Source organism: Trichechus manatus, unplaced genomic scaffold (assembly GCF_000243295.1).
Source record: "Trichechus manatus latirostris isolate Lorelei unplaced genomic scaffold, TriManLat1.0 scaffold00024, whole genome shotgun sequence".
Lineage (NCBI taxonomy): Eukaryota > Metazoa > Chordata > Mammalia > Sirenia > Trichechidae > Trichechus > Trichechus manatus.
This window is the reverse complement of record NW_004443960.1, coordinates 11,958,272-11,975,913: the sequence shown is the minus strand read 5'-3', so window position 1 is coordinate 11,975,913 and position 17,642 is coordinate 11,958,272. Positions and strand designations below refer to the sequence as shown.

The 17,642-nt window shown below is 46.2% G+C and overlaps 1 protein-coding gene across 1 annotated transcript in view; it reads left to right on the top strand.

Moving 5' to 3' along the window:
- The window catches only part of CPPED1 (calcineurin like phosphoesterase domain containing 1), a 119,040-nt gene that overhangs the window by 82,141 nt on the left and 19,257 nt on the right, over positions 1-17,642 (top strand). The window contains exon 3 of the mRNA XM_004373264.2: positions 5,297-5,719. Coding sequence (XP_004373321.1) covers positions 5,297-5,719 — 423 coding nt within the window. The remainder of the gene's footprint in view (positions 1-5,296; positions 5,720-17,642) is intronic.

The window sequence follows — 17,642 nt, the reverse complement described above, 5'->3', positions numbered from 1 at the left end:
ATAACACAGTTTATAAAGACAATGTTCTACATGCTACCTTGGTGAGTAGCATCTGGGGTCTTAAAAGCCTGTGAGCAGCCATCCAAGATACTCCACTGGTCTCACCCCTTTGGGAGCAAGGGAGAATGAAGAAAACTAAAGATACAAGGGAAAGATTAGTCCCAAGGACTAATGGACCACAGCTACCATGGCCTCCACCAGACTGAGTCCAGTATAGCTAGATGGTGCCCGGCTATCACCACTGACTGCTCTGACTGGGATCACAACAGAGGGTCCTGGACAGAGCTGGAGAAGGATGTAGAACAAAATTCTAACTTACAAAAAAAGACCAGACTTACTGGCCTGACAGAGAAACCGCGAGAGACTAGCCCCCGGACACCCTTTTAGCTCAGAGGTGAAGTCACTACCTTGGTTTACCGTTCAGCCAGGGATTGGACAGCTCCATAAAACAGAATGACACTAATGAGGCACAGCCGTCCAGGGACAAGGACTAGAAGGCAGGAGAGGACAAGAAAGCTGGCGATAGGGAGCCCAAGGTTGAGAAGGGACAGTGTTGATATGTCATGGGGTTGTTAACCATTGTCATATGGCAATATGTGTACTAACTGTTCAATGAGAAACTATTTGTTCTGTAAACTTTCACCTAAAATATAATAAAAATATATTTAAAAAAAAAAAACCAAGTCAATATGAATGGAAAGAAGGGAAAACTAGGGGTGACTTTTGGGGTCTTTTAGGAAACCAGGTAATGAAAGTAGCAACGAATTAGCCTTGGTGCATGGAGTACCTTTGAGATGGTTTGTCATCTTCAAGGACACAAAGGATTTGTCCTCCCCAAACTAGCAGTACATTCACATAGGGAAAGAACCGGCCAGTGGAATCTTAGAGGGCTTATGTAAGTCAACACGGATGCCCTCAGTCTGAGGTCAGCTCAAGAAGCAAAACCAATCAATGGCAGCTTTGAACTGAGAGCCCAGGGTCCACCAGGTCCAGCAGGAGAGGGACACTGGCTATGAACAAGCCCCCAGCACCTCCGCTGGAGAGGTCTCCTGATCCCTGGTGCAGTCAGTCCCCCAGTGCAGGGACCAGCAGTCTGCAGACTCCAGCTCCTGCGGTGGGGCCAGCCAGCCTTTCCCAAGCAGATTCCACTCGTCCCATCCCTGGAGAGCAGGATCGAAGTGCAGCCACCTGACTGGCTTCTTCTGAATCTTCCTGAGCCTTAGGATCCGGGGCTAAAAGCACCTCGTTTTAACTTGAATTATTTTTGTTTGTTTTTTAATTAAGAAAATAACACACAAGCTTGGGAAAATGGAGGAAGGAAAAATAAAGACCTATTTAAAGAGTTCTAAACCAAGTGTAAAAGTCTCTCTCACCCCGATATTCCCATTTTCCAGATTTAACCACAGTTGCAAGTTCTCGTTGAGTTTCTGGAGAAGTTTTATCATAATATAAGAATATGTAGAAGCCTTTTTGGAGCCCTGGTGGTGCAGTGGTTAAGAGCTACGCTGCTAACCAAAAGGTTGGCAGTTACGAATCCACCAGCCGCTCCTTGGAAACTCTGTGGGGCAGTTCTACTCTGTCCTGTAGGGTCGCTGTGAATCGGGATCAACTGGACGGCAATGGGTTCGGGTTTTTTTGGGGGATGGGGGGTGGGGTATAGGCCTTTTTATAAAAGTCACGTGATCATACTCCTCCATGCCTCACCTTTTTAAACACAATATAAAAAATCTTTCCATAGTATCAGTATAGAATTACGTCTTTCTTTTCTTTTTATTTGCTTATTTTATTAGGATTAAATATTAAAATATTTCAGCAAGATATTGAAATTCTTAATTCTTATGCATTAATAACATAGCGAATAGAAAATGGCACAAAATTTGACAATTACAAGGAGAAATGGATCGATCCTCAGTTACAGTGGAAACTTAACCGAGTGTCTTGAAAACTGATAGAGATCAAGTAGGCCAAGAAAGAAAATTGACGTAGAAGATCTGCACCACACCAGTAACAAGTTTGATTGAGTGGAACAGTATTCAACAATTAGAGAAAGTACATTCTTTTTAAGCTCACCAGAAATATTTAGAAAAATGGACAAATACTTGGCTGCAAGGGAAATCTCATTAATAGTAACCTCCTGGTAGTCATCGGAGCCCTGGTGCTGCACTGGTTAAGAGCTTGGCTGCTAACCAAAAGGTTGACAGTTCGAATCCACCAGCCACTCCTTGGAAACCTTATTGGGCAGTTCTACTCTGTCCTATAGAGTCGCTATGAGTTGTAATCAACTCGAGGGCCATGGGTTTGGTTTTTTTTTTTTTTTTCTTTAGTAGTCATTTCTGAAATGGTTTTGTCTTTTCCCTCAATTTGTTTCCTGAATTCTACCCACCAGTTCCTATGTCCCATCTGCCTGTTTGGACCATCTGGTTCTCAATTCCTGTATTTCTGCTCTAGAGTTTTCTTTCTTGGCTGTAATTGCTCCATAAAGGCGTTCTTCTTTCTTTCTTTTTAATCCGTGATGAAATGTTGGGTGTGGTCTCCGTGTGCTCGTGGCAGCGTTTTTCAGGTGAGTTTTCCTCATCCCTCAGGGAGTCGGGCTGCTGCTCGTCACCATTTTCCTTATGTTGTCTTTGCATGATGCTGAGCATGTTCCTCAGGCCTGACACGGTGCCGGGGTTATGTCCTTTCCCTGCTCTGCTTTCTCTATAGGACAGGAACGTTCAACACAGGTGGGTGGGCATCTATGGTTTATTTCACAAATTATCTGACTCCCCAACTGAGAGAGAAGGGTGTGTGTCTGTTTGGTTCACAGCTTCCCCTCAGTAACTAAATCAGTGCCTTATACATGGTGGACACTTAATACGTATCCATTGACTAAATTAGCGTGGGTTAATAGCTGCTGTCAAGAGCTCCGACTCATGGCGACCCTATGCAGTAGCGGTCACTAGTGAGGTGTGTTGGGTGCGGACCACACCTCCGACACTGTCAGAGGGGGTGACACCAAAATGACCCCAGGGTCCACAGTGGCAGGTAGGCTAGTGTCGCAGGGGAGGGACCACCAAGGCAGTGGTGTCACTAAGGTTGGTGTCACCTGTCACCCAGTGTGGTAACTCGTCACCACCCCACCCTCATCACCAGTGCGGTAACTCATCACCCCCCGCCCGTCACCAGCGCGGTAACTCATCACACCGCCCCACCCTCATCACCAGTGTGGTAACTCATCACCGTCCCCCCACCCCCACCTCGTGTCACTAGTGCGGTAACTCATCATCACCGCACACCCCTGTCACCAGTGCGGTAACTCATCATCACCGCACACCCGTCACCAGTGCTGTAACTCATCATCACCCCACACCCTTATCACCAGTGTGGTAACTCATCACCACCCTCTACTGCCATCGCCAGTGAGGTAACTCATCAGCCACCCCCCATTACCTGCCAGTTAGGCGGAGAGGAGAGTCTTCACCTTGGCCAATGGCAGAGGGAGGGAGCTGCCGGGAACCCTGCGGGGCAGGGCCGGTAGGGGTGGGGCAGCTCCGCCCATGGGAGGTTGCTGACCACCCCTGCCCACCCCAAGGGGGTGTGACACCATGAGTTACTGCACTGGGTGACACCAACCCTAGTGATTCCACTGACCCCACGTACAACAGAAGCAAACGTCTGGCCCGGAGTTATCCTCGCAATGACCAGCATGTTAGATGTATTGTTGTGGCTCCTGTGCCAGTCTGTCTCACTGAGGGTCTCCTCACCCTCACTGGCCCTCTGCTTCACCAAACATGGTGTTCTCTACCACTGATTGATCCCTCCCAATGACGTGTCCAAAGCAAGCCAGTCAGACAGTGTACTATTGTGATCCATAAGGTTTTCATTGGCTAGTTTTCAAAAGTAGATCACCAGGCCTTTCTTCTTAGTCTGTCTTAGTCTGGAAGCGCCTCTGAAATCTCTCCACTATAAATGACCCTGACAGTATTTGAAATATCAGTGACATAGCTTCCAGCATCACAGCAACATGCAAGCCACTACAGTACGACAAACTGACAGACAGGTGGTGAAAGTTAGCATAGAGGGGCTCAAAACACAGATGTGGATTTGAATTGGTTGTTTCAAAATCCATTTATTTAACCTTCCAATATGTTGTTACAGGGGATTTGGAAGGTAAGACCCTAAGGGAGGGATTTTGTCCTAGCTTCCCACACACTTTCCAACTCTTTGCCCAAACAGTCATCTCCATTCTGAACTTCCTGTGTCAGGAAATACGCTTAACATTCAGATGTTTACCCTTGCACCCTCATGCACTGGTGCTGGGCATACAAAGCACCTCTTTTTCTTGAGTTGGGCATTTGGCAAGATGCACATGCCATTTCATCTAGCCATTCAGTTTCTAAGAATGTATCCCATGAAGATGCTCACACAGTCCGCAAGGCCATGTGTATACAGATGTTCGTTGTAAACTGGTTGGAAAAAACCGAAGTAGTTTTTTGTTAAAGAGTCCTGGTGGTGCAGTGAGTTAAGCGATCGACTGCTAACTGAAAGATTTGTGGTTCGAAACCACCAGTGACTTCGTGGGAGGAAGATATGGCAGTCTGCTTCCATAAAGATTCACAGCCTTGGAAACCCTATGGGGTTGCTATGAGTAGGAATTGACTAGACGTCAGTGGGAGTTTTTGGTCGGGGACTAGTTTTAAAAGCTGCCTCCATGCACCACAGGGGTTGCATAGGTTGGTCCATTGAGATACGAGGAGAAAAGGCAGAACTATTTATATTTATTTTCCATCTAAATTAAAGATAGAAATGAAGCTTCACTAATATTGAATGTTGAAGTCCCTGTGTCATGCAAACGGTTAATGCACTTAGCTGGTCACGGAAAGTTTGGCGGTTCGAGTTTACCCAGTGGCGCCTCAGAAGAAAGGCCTGGTGATCTACAAATCAGCCATTGGAAACGTTATGAAGCACAGTTCTACTCTGACACACATGGGGTCGCCGTGAGTGAGGATCTCTCCGTGGCAACCTGTTGGTTAATAGTGAATGTTAGGATTGACTCCGTGCTGTTGCCTGATCTGTTGTGTTAGATGGCCCCAAAGACATTGGATTTCCAAGGTCTGAAGGAAGGATGGGAGTTCCTCAACTCAGAGGGACTGGCAGTGGCTCCCAGCTCACAATTTGCTTTTAGCTATTACTGCATTTTGCAGTTTCCATGTGCCTGGTTGAGTGGATTTTAGGTTATTCTGTTTTTAATCTTATGTTAGTAAATGCATAAACAGCCTTCGGCTGGTCTTAGAACCTAACCTTGCTCTTCTTCCAGGAATGCCCTGGCGGAAGGAGCAGACAGAGGACCTGCAGCGCGTGCTCAAGGACGTTGACAGGGAGATCCCACTGGTCTTTGTCAGCGGCAACCATGACATCGGCAACGTCCCCACGGCCGAGTCCATCGCGGAGTTCTGCCAGACTTGGGGAGATGATTATTTCAGCTTCTGGGTTGGGGGCGTCCTGTTCCTCGTCCTCAACTCCCAGTTCTTCTATGATGCCTCCAGGTGCCCTGCCTTGAAGCAGGCCCAGGACCAGTGGCTGGATGAGCAGCTGAGCATCGCAGGGGAGCGCAAGTGCCAGCATGCGATTGTCTTCCAGCACATTCCACTGTTCCTCCAGAGCCTCGACGAAGAGGATGACTACTTCAACCTTAGCAAGTCAGTCCGGCAGGAGATGGCAGACAAGCTCACCGAAGCAGGTAGAGGCCCTGGGACCACACGTGAACGCCTGGGTGGACGGGTAGTCTGGAGAGGTGGTTTCCAGATCTTTCTCGCACCCTCTGCAGTGTGGCAGAGGGGATAGAGAGAACAGGGCATTGGGCAGAACTGGGTTCTGATCCCGGCTTTACCACTCCCTGGCTGTATGGCCTTGCACAAGCTACCTAATCATTCTGAGCCTCAGTTTCTGCATCTGTGAAATAGGAATAGTAGTAGTAGCTCTCTCTTAGGATAACTGTGAGGATTCAATGAGAAGAGGCCTGTAAAGCTTTCAGAGCAACCCTAGCCTAGCAGGTGCTCACAGTGGCGGGATGGGAAGTTGCAGGGGTAGGGTCAGGGGGTGGGTCTGAAGGTGGCTGCATGTGCCTCAGGAGAAGTGAAGACGCAGGGGGTTCTTTTCTCATTTCTCCAGAAAGCAGGAACTTGCTCAAGGACAAGCGATCTGTAAGAGCCAAGCCTTCCAGCAAGTATTAGTGAGATGTGACCCAGGAAACCCTGGAAGTGGCTTTAAGGGGCAGGGGCTGGGGTCTCATCAGTTTGCCTTAGTGAGGTGGGCTAAGCCCTCTTCCAGACTCAGGGAAGGGAGAAGTGTGTTTAGTCTGATCTCACCCTGCTACAGATTTTTAGCTAATCATGCATTTGACACGTGTACACACACACAGAATGACGGCACTCCGTTTTTTTGAGAGCACGTCAGAATCTGACTGCCTTGCACATAGCACTAGCCCACACACCCGGTTTCTCGTCCTGGCCACGCCTGCTGCATCCAGCTCACAAGAAATAGTACATTCCAACTGACTCCTGTGGGCACCAGCGACCTCACAGGATTCCGGTGTTGGCAACTGTTTGCTCTTGCTTTGGTCCTCATTGCTCCTTTGGGATCTTTCCAGAGTGTACTTTTTCCTCTTCTGAAATTTAAATGTATTTATGTATTTGTTACGGGATACGGAGAGAGGAGTCCTGACCCCAGTAGCAAGCTTCACTTAACAAAAACAAAAGCCACCAACTCTTCTTTTCATCTTTGTACATTAAATGTATTAGCATTTACTTGTGCAAAGTACAATAGGGCCTTCTGTGTTTTATTGACATTTTACAAAAAGCTTGCATAATTGGAAACATTTTCCAACTGTTCCACGGAGATGAAGTTGGAAAACTTCTATTAAGACCTTTGAAATTTTCTGCCGTGCTTGAGTTGGTGGGGAGAACTGTTCTGATGACAAGGAAATGAAGTGTCAAGGTGGCATCAGCACCACCACGGAGACTAGTTTGTAACAGAATAATGCCAGAGAGAACATTTAATGGCACTGGAACGATTCCTTTCATATCAAATGTTAAGAGACGCACATGCCGTCCTCGTGATGACTGCCGTTTCTTCTCCGAGCTCATAAACCAGCTTCTTGCTGGCACACAGTTCTGGGTTTCCCATTGTTTTAAAAAAAATCAAGTCGACTCCAACTCATGGCGACCCCATGTGTGTCAGAGTAGAACCGTGCTCCATAGGGTTTTCAGTAGCTGATTTTTCAGAAGTAGATCGCCAGGCCTTTCTTCTGAGGCACGTCTGAGTGGACTTGAACCTCCAACCTTTTGGTTAGCAGCCGAGCATGTTAACCATTTGCACCACCCAGGGACTCCCCATCATAGGACAAATGCCACCTGTAAGTTCCCCAGCTGTTGAGACCTGAGGATAGGTAGACATTTAGAGAGAAGACCAAAGCTCCACCAGGGCCTCCTCAGAAGAAGCCTGCTAACCACCCAGCAAGAGTACCGGAGCGTGGTGTTCTTTCAGGGTGCACCAGCTGGCTCCCCCATCAGGTCCGCAGGCAAGCAATCTCAGGAACCAGATTTGCCGGCACACCCAGAGGCTGTCTGTGTCTGCAAGGTGGCTCAAATGATCACAGATCACAGAGACTGATATCTACAACCAGAATGCCAGTTGATTAATTTAGAGCAAGACTGAGCCACTCCCATCAACACCAGCAGTGCACCCTCTTCCGGAGGCAGAGCTACGTGGGAAGCCAAATTATCATCAGAAGGTTGCTTGGTAAGCGTGAAGCAGAGCACGGGAGTTAGTGTTATTATTCTGCTCATGATGGTATCAGGCTCTGGAAACCTAATGAAGCCACTTCCAGTCGGGGCCATCTTGCCCGGTGGGACTCTGATCTTTCAAGTCCCTTTAATTCTACCTTTTTAATGTTGCTCCATGGGGGAGGTAGTGGTTCAGTGGTGGAATTCTCACTTTCCACGGGTTCGGTTCCTGGCCAATACACTTCACGTGCAGCCACCACCCGTCTATCAGTAGAGCCTGGCGTGTTGTTATGATGCTGAACGGGTTTCAGCAGAGCTTCCAACCTAAGACAAATTAGAAAGAAAGACTTGGCGATCCACTTCTGAAAATCAGCCTGTGAAAACCCTGTGGATCGCAACAGTCCAATCCACAACCGACCACGGGGGTGGCACAGAACCGGGCAGAGTTTTGTTCCCTTGTGCATGGGGTCACCGTGAGTCGGGGGCTGATTCGACGGCAGCTCACAACAGTATTGCCCCAGTCTGTCCACTTCTTTAGGCTACCATCCTCGCTCATTTGGGTCTTAGCAACACCTTCGACTTGGTTTCCCTGTGTCCACTCTTGCCCTGTTCCAGTCCATTCTCCAGCTAGCAGCCAGAGGGCGTGTTGCTGCACAGCCTGAAACCCTTCTGAGGCCCCCATCACTCCAGGAGGAGGCCCAGCTCCCTACCATGGTGTCCAGTGCTCTTCCTGATCTTCTCTGCCTTGTGCTGCGGCCTCTTCTCTTTCACCTGGCCAATGCCTACTCAGCCTTGACAGCTTCTGCATGAGGTGCCCCCACCTGGCCCCAGGTTTGCTCCTCAGCTCTCCTTGATCCCAGCACTTGTCAGACTGATCTGCAAGTGTTTACTTGTCTGAAGATGGCGTGTTTCCTTGTCTGAATCCCCCACTAGAATATCAGTTCCTTGAGGACAAGGGCTATGTTCTATGCATCTCTGCATGCGGGAGGCCTGGCTCAGGTGTTAGCTCATAACACATGCTTAGTCAGTGTTTGTAGAGTGAATGAAGGAATGAACATCTTTGACTCAGTCCCCTCCCTTGTTGGCCAACTGACAGCTCGCTTATTAAGCACCCACTGCATGCTAGACCAGTCCACGTGCTCACGGCACCCACAGGCCCAGTCTCTCAGGCTCACGTCCCATTGCCTTGAAGCCCTTCAGTCTTTGGTATCTGCTCTGCTCCAGATGCTGGGCTTCCAGGTTCACACACACAGAGCAGTCTGTTTGCCAGCATCTACCCGCCCGTACCACCTTCAGGTAGGAGAGGTGTCCTCTTCTTGGCCACTGGCCTTGGGATCATCACCTGAACTCACTTAGCCAGGGAAAAGCAGAGATGGGTGCCTTTCCTGCAGTCACTTGTCAATGTTGGTGACCTGCCAAACCAGGCTGTTTGTTTAATGGCCTTTGAAGCACAGGACAAGCCATGGACAACGTCAGCAAGAGACCCGAGTCAGATGTGGACACGGCTCTGGCGCAGGCTGAGGGACCTGTTTGGTGGGGAAGCACTGGTAGGGGGGCTCTTGTGGGGTGCATCAGTGTCGTCTGTAACTCAGGAGTGCCGAAAATCACTCGGGTCACAGCAGCATAATTTGAACTCATTTTGGAAAGCCAGAAGTTCACGTGATAGTTTGTGAAATTGATTAACGTAAAGACCATGATAAAATACGGGGTGATGATGACAGATGGTATTTAATATTGCCTCTGGCTTCCCCACCCCACCCCACCCCAGCAATGTTATTCCCGAATACTATTTCAGTCTCATCTGTCTCCTGTGCTGAAATGCCAGTACTCAAAAATATGTCAAAAGCTCATCAGAATATCAGGGTAGCTTTTAATTATGATAATTGTGTTGTTATAAAATATCCTTTTAAAGAGCATATCCCTCCCCAAGCCACGGTGGAGGTAAAACCCAGCTTCCTTCCAGCAAGCTTAATGAATAATTCTGAATCATTGTGTGGGATGAATAAATGATTTAATAACGAACATCAACAATCAGCTCATACTGTTGCATTAATTTTTTTAAATGGGATGAGGTAAATGAGGAGGGGGTGTCACTATACAATGGACCACCTCGTGTGCAGGGATACACTCTCCGTATCGAGACCTGCCAGCTTTCCAAAGCTTAGGTTTCCCTAGAAACGGATGCATTCTGTTTCTACTTTTGAAGCTCATGAAAAACCTTTGTGTGATACAGAAACATTGTCAATAGTCAATACAAATAAACAGTTATCAAGGCAGGACAGACACACAGATGTGGAGCGGCACCCATTATTTTCTGTCTTCCTTTGTTCCGCCTGGGGATAATCAATTTCATCACGTCCACATGATATAGAAATTGGTTTTCCCCTTAATTCACCTGGTACCTGGTTGGAGTTGCAAAGACAGATAGTAGACATTGAAATCTTGGTTGAACCTGAACATTGCCTCCGTCCCTCATGCCTTTTCCAGCAAAAGGTTAGTATGTAACCTAGTTAATATGGATTCCAATTTAAAAACTCAATCGTAAAAAACAAAAGGCTAGCTCTTTTAACTGCCGTGTTTCGCTCGATGTTTCAATATCATTTCTTTTTCTATTCTCCACGTGGAGATTAGAACTGTGTATTAGAGAGCCCAGAGCAAATTTAGCAATTACGAAAAACCCCAATAAGTTGATCTTTCCTGCAAAAGTTAATGAGTTAGAGTTTCACAGAATTAGAGTTTCATCTCCAGTATTTATGCTTTCTTTTTTCTTTTAAATAGAGAAAGAGCAAGATCTTAGCCCCTGGTTATGGTTTTAGAAGTTCAAAGTTTTAAAGAACCAAAGAGTCAGGTTTCCACAGTCCACTTTGCAGGAAAAATAAAACAGCAAAACCTACTTGAACATCTTACTGAGTTGCACTAAAATTATTTGTTTACACCCTAATTCCTCTGTTAGATTATAAACTCCAGGAAATAGGATCCCAGCTTTATTTGCCTCTGTAAGCCCAGCCCTTAGCCAAAACTGGCACACAGTGGTTCGAATGGAATTAGATTAAACTCAGTTCACATCTGCTCGGCGTTAGCTTCTAGGTAATAAATATAATACAGATGGGAAATGCATGGCTTAGAGCAGGGGTCAGCAGACTTCTTCTGTAGAGGGCCAGATAGTAAATATTTCAGGCTTTGTGGGCCAGATGGTCTTTTGCAGCTACTCAACTCTGCCATTAGCACAAAAGCAGCCACAGATAATACATAAATGAATGGCCATGGCTGTGTTCCAATAAAACTTTATTTACAAAAACAAGCGGTGGGCCTGGGAGCCATCTTTTTCCAAGCCTTGGTGCAGAGAAATGTTCCCATTGCAATGTGACACTCCTGATCCCCCTGAAACCTTGTCCACACTACATATGTGTCTAATTCTGGGGTGCTCCTGGCGACCTCATTGTGGAAACTCTGACTCCCTGAAAGATCCACCCAGAACATGCCTTTTCTGGTTCCTCACTGGAGGGCGTGCCTAGGTGAGGTACACACTCACTGGGAGCACGTGATGTGACCCTGAGGGGTTGACTACCGGGGGGCAGTTAAAATGTTTAGTGTTGTGGTTGTTGTTAACAGCTGTCAAGTCGCTCCCCCACCCCCCGACTCATGGGGAGCCTATACCCAACGGAATGGAATGAAAACAGTGCCCAGTCCTGCGCCAGATCTGCCCCATGATTGGTTGCAGATCAGACCATTGTGATCCATAGGGTTTTCACTGGCTGATTTTCTGAAGTAGATTGCCAGGCCTTTCTTCCTAATCTATGTTAGTCTGGAAGCTCCACTGAAACCTATTTAGCAACATGCAAGCCATCACTGACAGATGGGCGGTGGCTGCACATGAGGCGCATTGGCCAGGAATCAAACTCGAATGGTTCTCCCACATGGAAGGCAACAATTCTACCACTGAACTGCCAAAGGCTTAATACTTGGATGTTTATTTTTACATGTATTGGAAAAAACATAACTAGGTCACCCATGTAAAGCAAATATTAAGTTAATAGTAGGGACAGTAGGTAGATAAGGGAATATGTGAAGGTAGCACGGCATTCAGAACAGGATGGGTGTGGCAATAGCGCATAGCAGTTAAGCAAACAGGCTTCAGCTTTGGACCAACCTGGATTCAAATCCTCTTTGGCTATTCCCTGGCCAGGTGACTTCAGATAAGCTGCTGAATGTCTTTTTACCTTAGTTTTCTCTCCTGTAAAATGGAGGCACTTATCCCAGCCTTATAGTCACCCTGGTGGCGCAGTGGTTAAGCACTTGGCTCCTAACAGAAGGGTCGGCGGTTGGAACCCAGCAGCCATACCGCAGAGAAAGATGTGACAGTCTGCTCCCTTAAAGATTACATACAGCCTTGGAGACCATGGGCTAGTTTTATTCTGTCCTGTAGGGTCCCTGTGAGTTGGAATTGACAGCAACAGGTTTTATCCCAGCTTCATAGGGTTGATGTGAAAATCAGATAAGGCGATGTGTGTATAAAAGCAGGTAGCACCATGCCTGGGTGGTCAGGGTTACTGTTGAGCGCCAGGGTGGGCGAGTTTGTTAGTCAGCCTCTGGCTTCATCCATTGGCTGGAGCAGTGTTTTCACACCTGGGGCCAGTGGGAAAGGGCTCCAGATCTTCTTGCAGGGGTGTACCTGAGAATTTTGAGACAAGACGAGGCATGTCCACTTTGGGGACATGCCTGCAGTTTGATAACATGACTTAGTGATTGAAAAAAGAAGGAATTATTGACTCTTCATAATGCGAACTACAGGAAGCGAAGCTGGACAGAAATCCTTTTGGTCCTGGGGTAAGCAGGAAGACAGACTGTGCCTCACCAAGTGTGAGATTTTTCAGAGTGGATGAGGAACACATGCTAGTTTTGGTTTTATTAAAAGGGTATTAGTTAAAAAGGTTGGGAAGCACTGAACTGGACAAAAAACTCCTAGTTAGTATATTTAGTGATATAATTTAACTCTCCATTTAATTATTTATTTAAGTACTTTATTGTATTTTTGGTGAAAGCTTACACAGCAAATTAGGTTCCCATTTAACAATTTCTGTACTTATTGTTCAGTGACATTGGTTATATTTTCCACATTCTGTGAGCATTCTCATTATTTCCATTCTGGTTGTTCCATTTCCATTAATCTAGCTTCCCTGCCCTTCCCCCCACCCTCTCATCTTTGCTTCAGGGTAAATGTTGACTGTTTGGTCTCATATAGATGATTTTTTTTAAGTATCAGTATCACTCACAGGTGATATTGTTCCCTTTATTTTTTTTGAAGCACATACCTCACTGATTAATGTATTAGTAAACATACCTTTGAATGATTAATTTTATAGTCAGATTTTTCTGAATCTAGCAAGTATGTCCCCCGGACAATGGCAATCATCCTATGATGCCCTCTGTTTAAAATGCTTTGTAAAACAGCAATCTCAATGGCTCTTTTTTTAACCAACGTTCAAGTGAGAACTCACAAAAAACATTGTTCTTAAGTATCCTTAGAATCCAGAGTTTCTGGGGGTATGTCACCTTCAGAAATCTTACCCTGGTTAATTTATTTTCTAGAATTTGGTCTTGAATTCGTTTTCCAAGGTTTGATCAGTGTTACACTTCGATCAGCTCACTGTATACCATCAGGCTGTAGTCGCTCGATGTCTGTGTTGCATTCAGTACAAACCGAAACAAGAAACCAACTGCTGGAGCTACATCTGCTGTGAAGGAATGGGTGACATTTCTCACTTTGGAGGTATCCTTAACAGTTGGGCTAATTAAAGTTAAAATTGAGTCCCGATGATAAATATTTAGAAATTGAGAACCTGGCATGTGTAAATGTGTACTGCTAACTCCTGAAGTTAAGTCAGCATTTATTCATTCAACAAATCGCAGCAGCCATGAGCCTGGGCACCGAGTACGCAGGAATGAACCACACAGATAAATGCTCCTTCGCTGGTGTCGTAGATAACTCCTAAGCGAAAAACAGAAAAATCTGTTGAAAAATCCCATTGCAACATGAGTCTCCAGTGCAATGGGAAACAGCAGTGTCTGTTTAAGTTTAGAAAGTAAAAATATTATATCATCTTTTTTTAGGTCACTTATTAAAAATAGCAATTAGTGTCATTTTGAAATTAGCAGTGAGATTTCTCTGTAAAATTCAAGTATTACTAGCTTAGCTAAGCATTCTTAATTCCTTACTAGTTCAAGTTGTTTCTTCTTTATGGGACTTGGTTTCATTTAACCAGTAAAACAAGTTGCTCCTGAGTCGACTCCAACTCACAGCAACCTCATCTGTGTCAGAGTGGAACTGCACTCCACAGGGTTTTCAATGGCTGACTTTTCAGAAGTAGATTGCCAGACCTTTCTTCCGAGGCGCCTCTGGGTGGACCTCCAGCCTTTCAGTTAGCAGCTGAACATGTTAACCATTTGCATCACCCAAGGACTCCCTGCTTTCATTTAAACTAATTGTTCAGTTGATTCTGACTCATAGTGACCCTAAAGGACAGAGTAGAACTGCCCCGTAGGGTTTCCAAGGAGTGGCTGGTGGATTCGAACAGCCAACCTTTTGGTTAGCAGGTGTAGCTCGCTATAGCTCTTAACCATTGTGCCACCAGGCTTTCATTTAGGATACCTTTTTTCCCTACTCTTTCCCACAGTGCAAGTACCAATTTGGAATATTGCTACGTAAAATAAGTTAGAACTTGCTTTAATTTCATCGTTTTTTATTTTACTTAACTACAGTTTTTGCATATCAATGGTGAATTTGAAAGTCAGAGAATAGCACCCATTTAGTTAAAGCCTCTTGTGTGCAGACATTGTCCTGGGTGCCCCCTCATCACAGGCTGCACAGCCTCTAACCACATCCACTATGCAGGTGACGACACGGAGCGCATTAGTAGTGAGGTGCAGAGGCTCTCCAACCCCTGAGTCCATTTTAAGGTTTATAGACACCCCCGAGGAGGAGAGTAATTTGTCTTAAACGTCTGCGTTCTATAAAGCAATGTCCTACACACGTTTGGGGTTCCTGACGTGGAACATTCCCTGCAGGTTGCCCAGGTAGAAGGGGCAGTGTTCAGAGACAGGTGTACCTGCCACCGAAACCAGTGAGCCTCCTGCTGGGGCAGCTGCCTGATTGAGGCCCAAGGGTCTGTACTTGTGTCTCCCTCAGGCACTGTGATGTCTCCCAGCCTCACTTCCTCCATGGTACCACTGACGACACCTAGTACAGCGGTTTCTCCTGGACAGTACAAGAGATTAACTAGCTTCTTGAGAACCTGGTTCATGCTCAGTTTTAATATCACTCACACAAGTGTCAGTGTCTGCTCTCACTGTCACCACCCCCTCCACAGCCACCCTTTCCATGACAGGCAAACACAGGTCACAAAGCTATGAAGTGGAAACAGTCCCAGCTAAGGTTCTTGTGCGGGCTAGAGGAGATCATCCAGGGCCTTGGCACAGCGTCTGGCTCCTGGTGAGCACGCTCAGTAATGGGGTGCCGTTATTACCATTCTCATCCGTATTATGTTGAGCATTATTATTATAAAATATTTAGAAGACTTAATATTAAATAATTGATGCTCAAGGAACACATTTCCTTTTTTCCCTTGAGTTCTGACCTCTGATCCACTACTGGGTGTTGCCGGAGTCAGAATCCACGTCTTTCTGACCACGCTGGGGTCCCGTGGCCCTGAGACACTCCACGGTGTGCCACCAGTGGGCACTGAAAGCCACAGGGCAGCCATCTTCCTCCAGTATCAGCCTTGCTCCATAAGCCCTTTAAAGCATTTTATATTAATATAACAACAATAATTACACTTCCTAAGCACTGCACTACATATGCTCTGCTCTGATTGGCCAGGTATTGCAGACAAGGAAACTGAGGCCCAGAGAGATGAATCTGCTTACCCAGCATCACACAGCTGCTAGTGGCAGAGCCAGGATGGGGTCTCAGGACTTTGGCCCAGGCTCCTTCTCAGGTTGCAGTTCAGTTGACCAGGATGTGTTAACGTGTCATACATACACTGGGCATGAGTGTTGACAGCAGGACAAGAGGAGCCAGGACACCTCATGTTGGGGGCGAGTGCCCCTGTTCATCCACAGTGTCTGCTCCTCCTCCAGCCCTTCTTCAGGGACCCCCTCTGGGAAGGAGCTGGTGCGGCCAGTCATGGAGCCTTAGAATGGAGCATAGGGAGGGCTCTGCCAAGAAAGGAGCCAGGGAACCAGCTCAGGACGTGGATTAAACAAACAAAAAAAAACCCATTACTGTAGAGTCGATTCCAACTCGTAGTGACCCTATAGGACAGAGCTGAACTGCCCCCATAGGGTTTCCAAGGCTGTAATCTTTATGGAAGCAGACTGCCACCTCTTTCTCCAGTGGAGTGGTTGACAAGTTCGAACCACCCTTTGGTTAGCAGCCATGTGCTTTAACCACTGCATCACCAGCGTTCTTTAGGGCATGGATTACAAGAGGCAAACTTGAGGATATTACACAGATACTTATATAACCATTTGAAATGTACCATTTAAAAATGTAAGAAATATGGTTAGCTCATAGGCTGTGTAAAAACGGATGGACAGCTGTCGTTTGCTGAACCCTGGTCTAGGTACTTAAGATCAATCTGCAGTCGGCACTTACATTTAAGTATACCAGTTATAAAGCCGTCCATTCTTTTCAAAGACATCATCTGCCACTTAGCATTTTCCAAACTTCCTGTCTTCTAGCCACAAGTAAAAGGCTGAAAATCTAAATCAGGGCAGAAATGGTTCTGCTAGATTTTTTTTTGTTTTCAGTTCACCAAGTTTGGGGTCTTTTTTTTTTTTAGTAATATTTTATTGTGTTTTTGGTAAAGGTTTACACAGAAGTTTAGGTTCCCTTTCAACAATGTCTACACAAGTTCAGTGACGTTGGTTACGTTCTTCACAATGTGTGGACATTCTCGTTATTTTTGTTCTAGTTGTTCCATTTCCAGTAATCTAGTGTCCCTGCCCCCTTACATTCTCATCTTTGTTTTAAAGTAGTGTTGACCATTTGGTCTCATATAGGTGACTTTTTAAAGAAGCGCAGTACTTACTGGTGATATCCATTATTTTGTGAGTCACTTTGTTATTTAGCTACAAGGTGGCCTCGGGTTAGTTTCCGTTCAAGGTTTGAAGAGTATCTCAGGGCAATAGTCTGAGGGAGTCCTCCAGTCTCAGCCAGTCCAGTAGGTCTGTTTTTTGTTTTTATTTGTTTGCTTTTAAGAATTTGAGGTTCTATTTCACATGTTTCTCCATTCTGTCAGGGTCCATCTATTGTGGCCCTGATACATGTTTTGTGCCTTTTAATAACTCACACTCTGTGTCCAGTATGTATTGTCTGCTTCTCACTTCCAGATTGCTTTGAGTTCTCATACAGACATGGCCTAAGGCTGCGTGCCACCTTCCCCACCTCCGCTCTCCCCTCCCCGACCAAGACTGTGTGGCAACACTGCCTGGATCTGTGCCTTTGTCCCGTTGAACACATGGTTCCTGGGAAGGCAATTTCACAGACAGTAGAAAGGATGCCAAGAGGATCATTGAGGGAACAGTACTCCAGCAGCATCCGACCTCATCCCAGCTCTAAAAAGAAAACTCCTGCGAGCCTTGGGTGGCCTGTGAACTCTGCTGTTTTGTAAGAACATCCAAAGGAAGACTTAGGTGTGTTCAAAAACTGATCATTGCTCACCCCAAATGCAGAGACTGTTTTAGAAAGGACAGGATCCTGTTGTCATTCTTGACCATATCAGGAAACCCCACCTTGCCTGGCTCAGAGAATAAGGGCTAGTCTCATGCAGAGTCCCTGGGTGGTGCAAACATTTAACATGCTCAGCTGCTAACTGACAG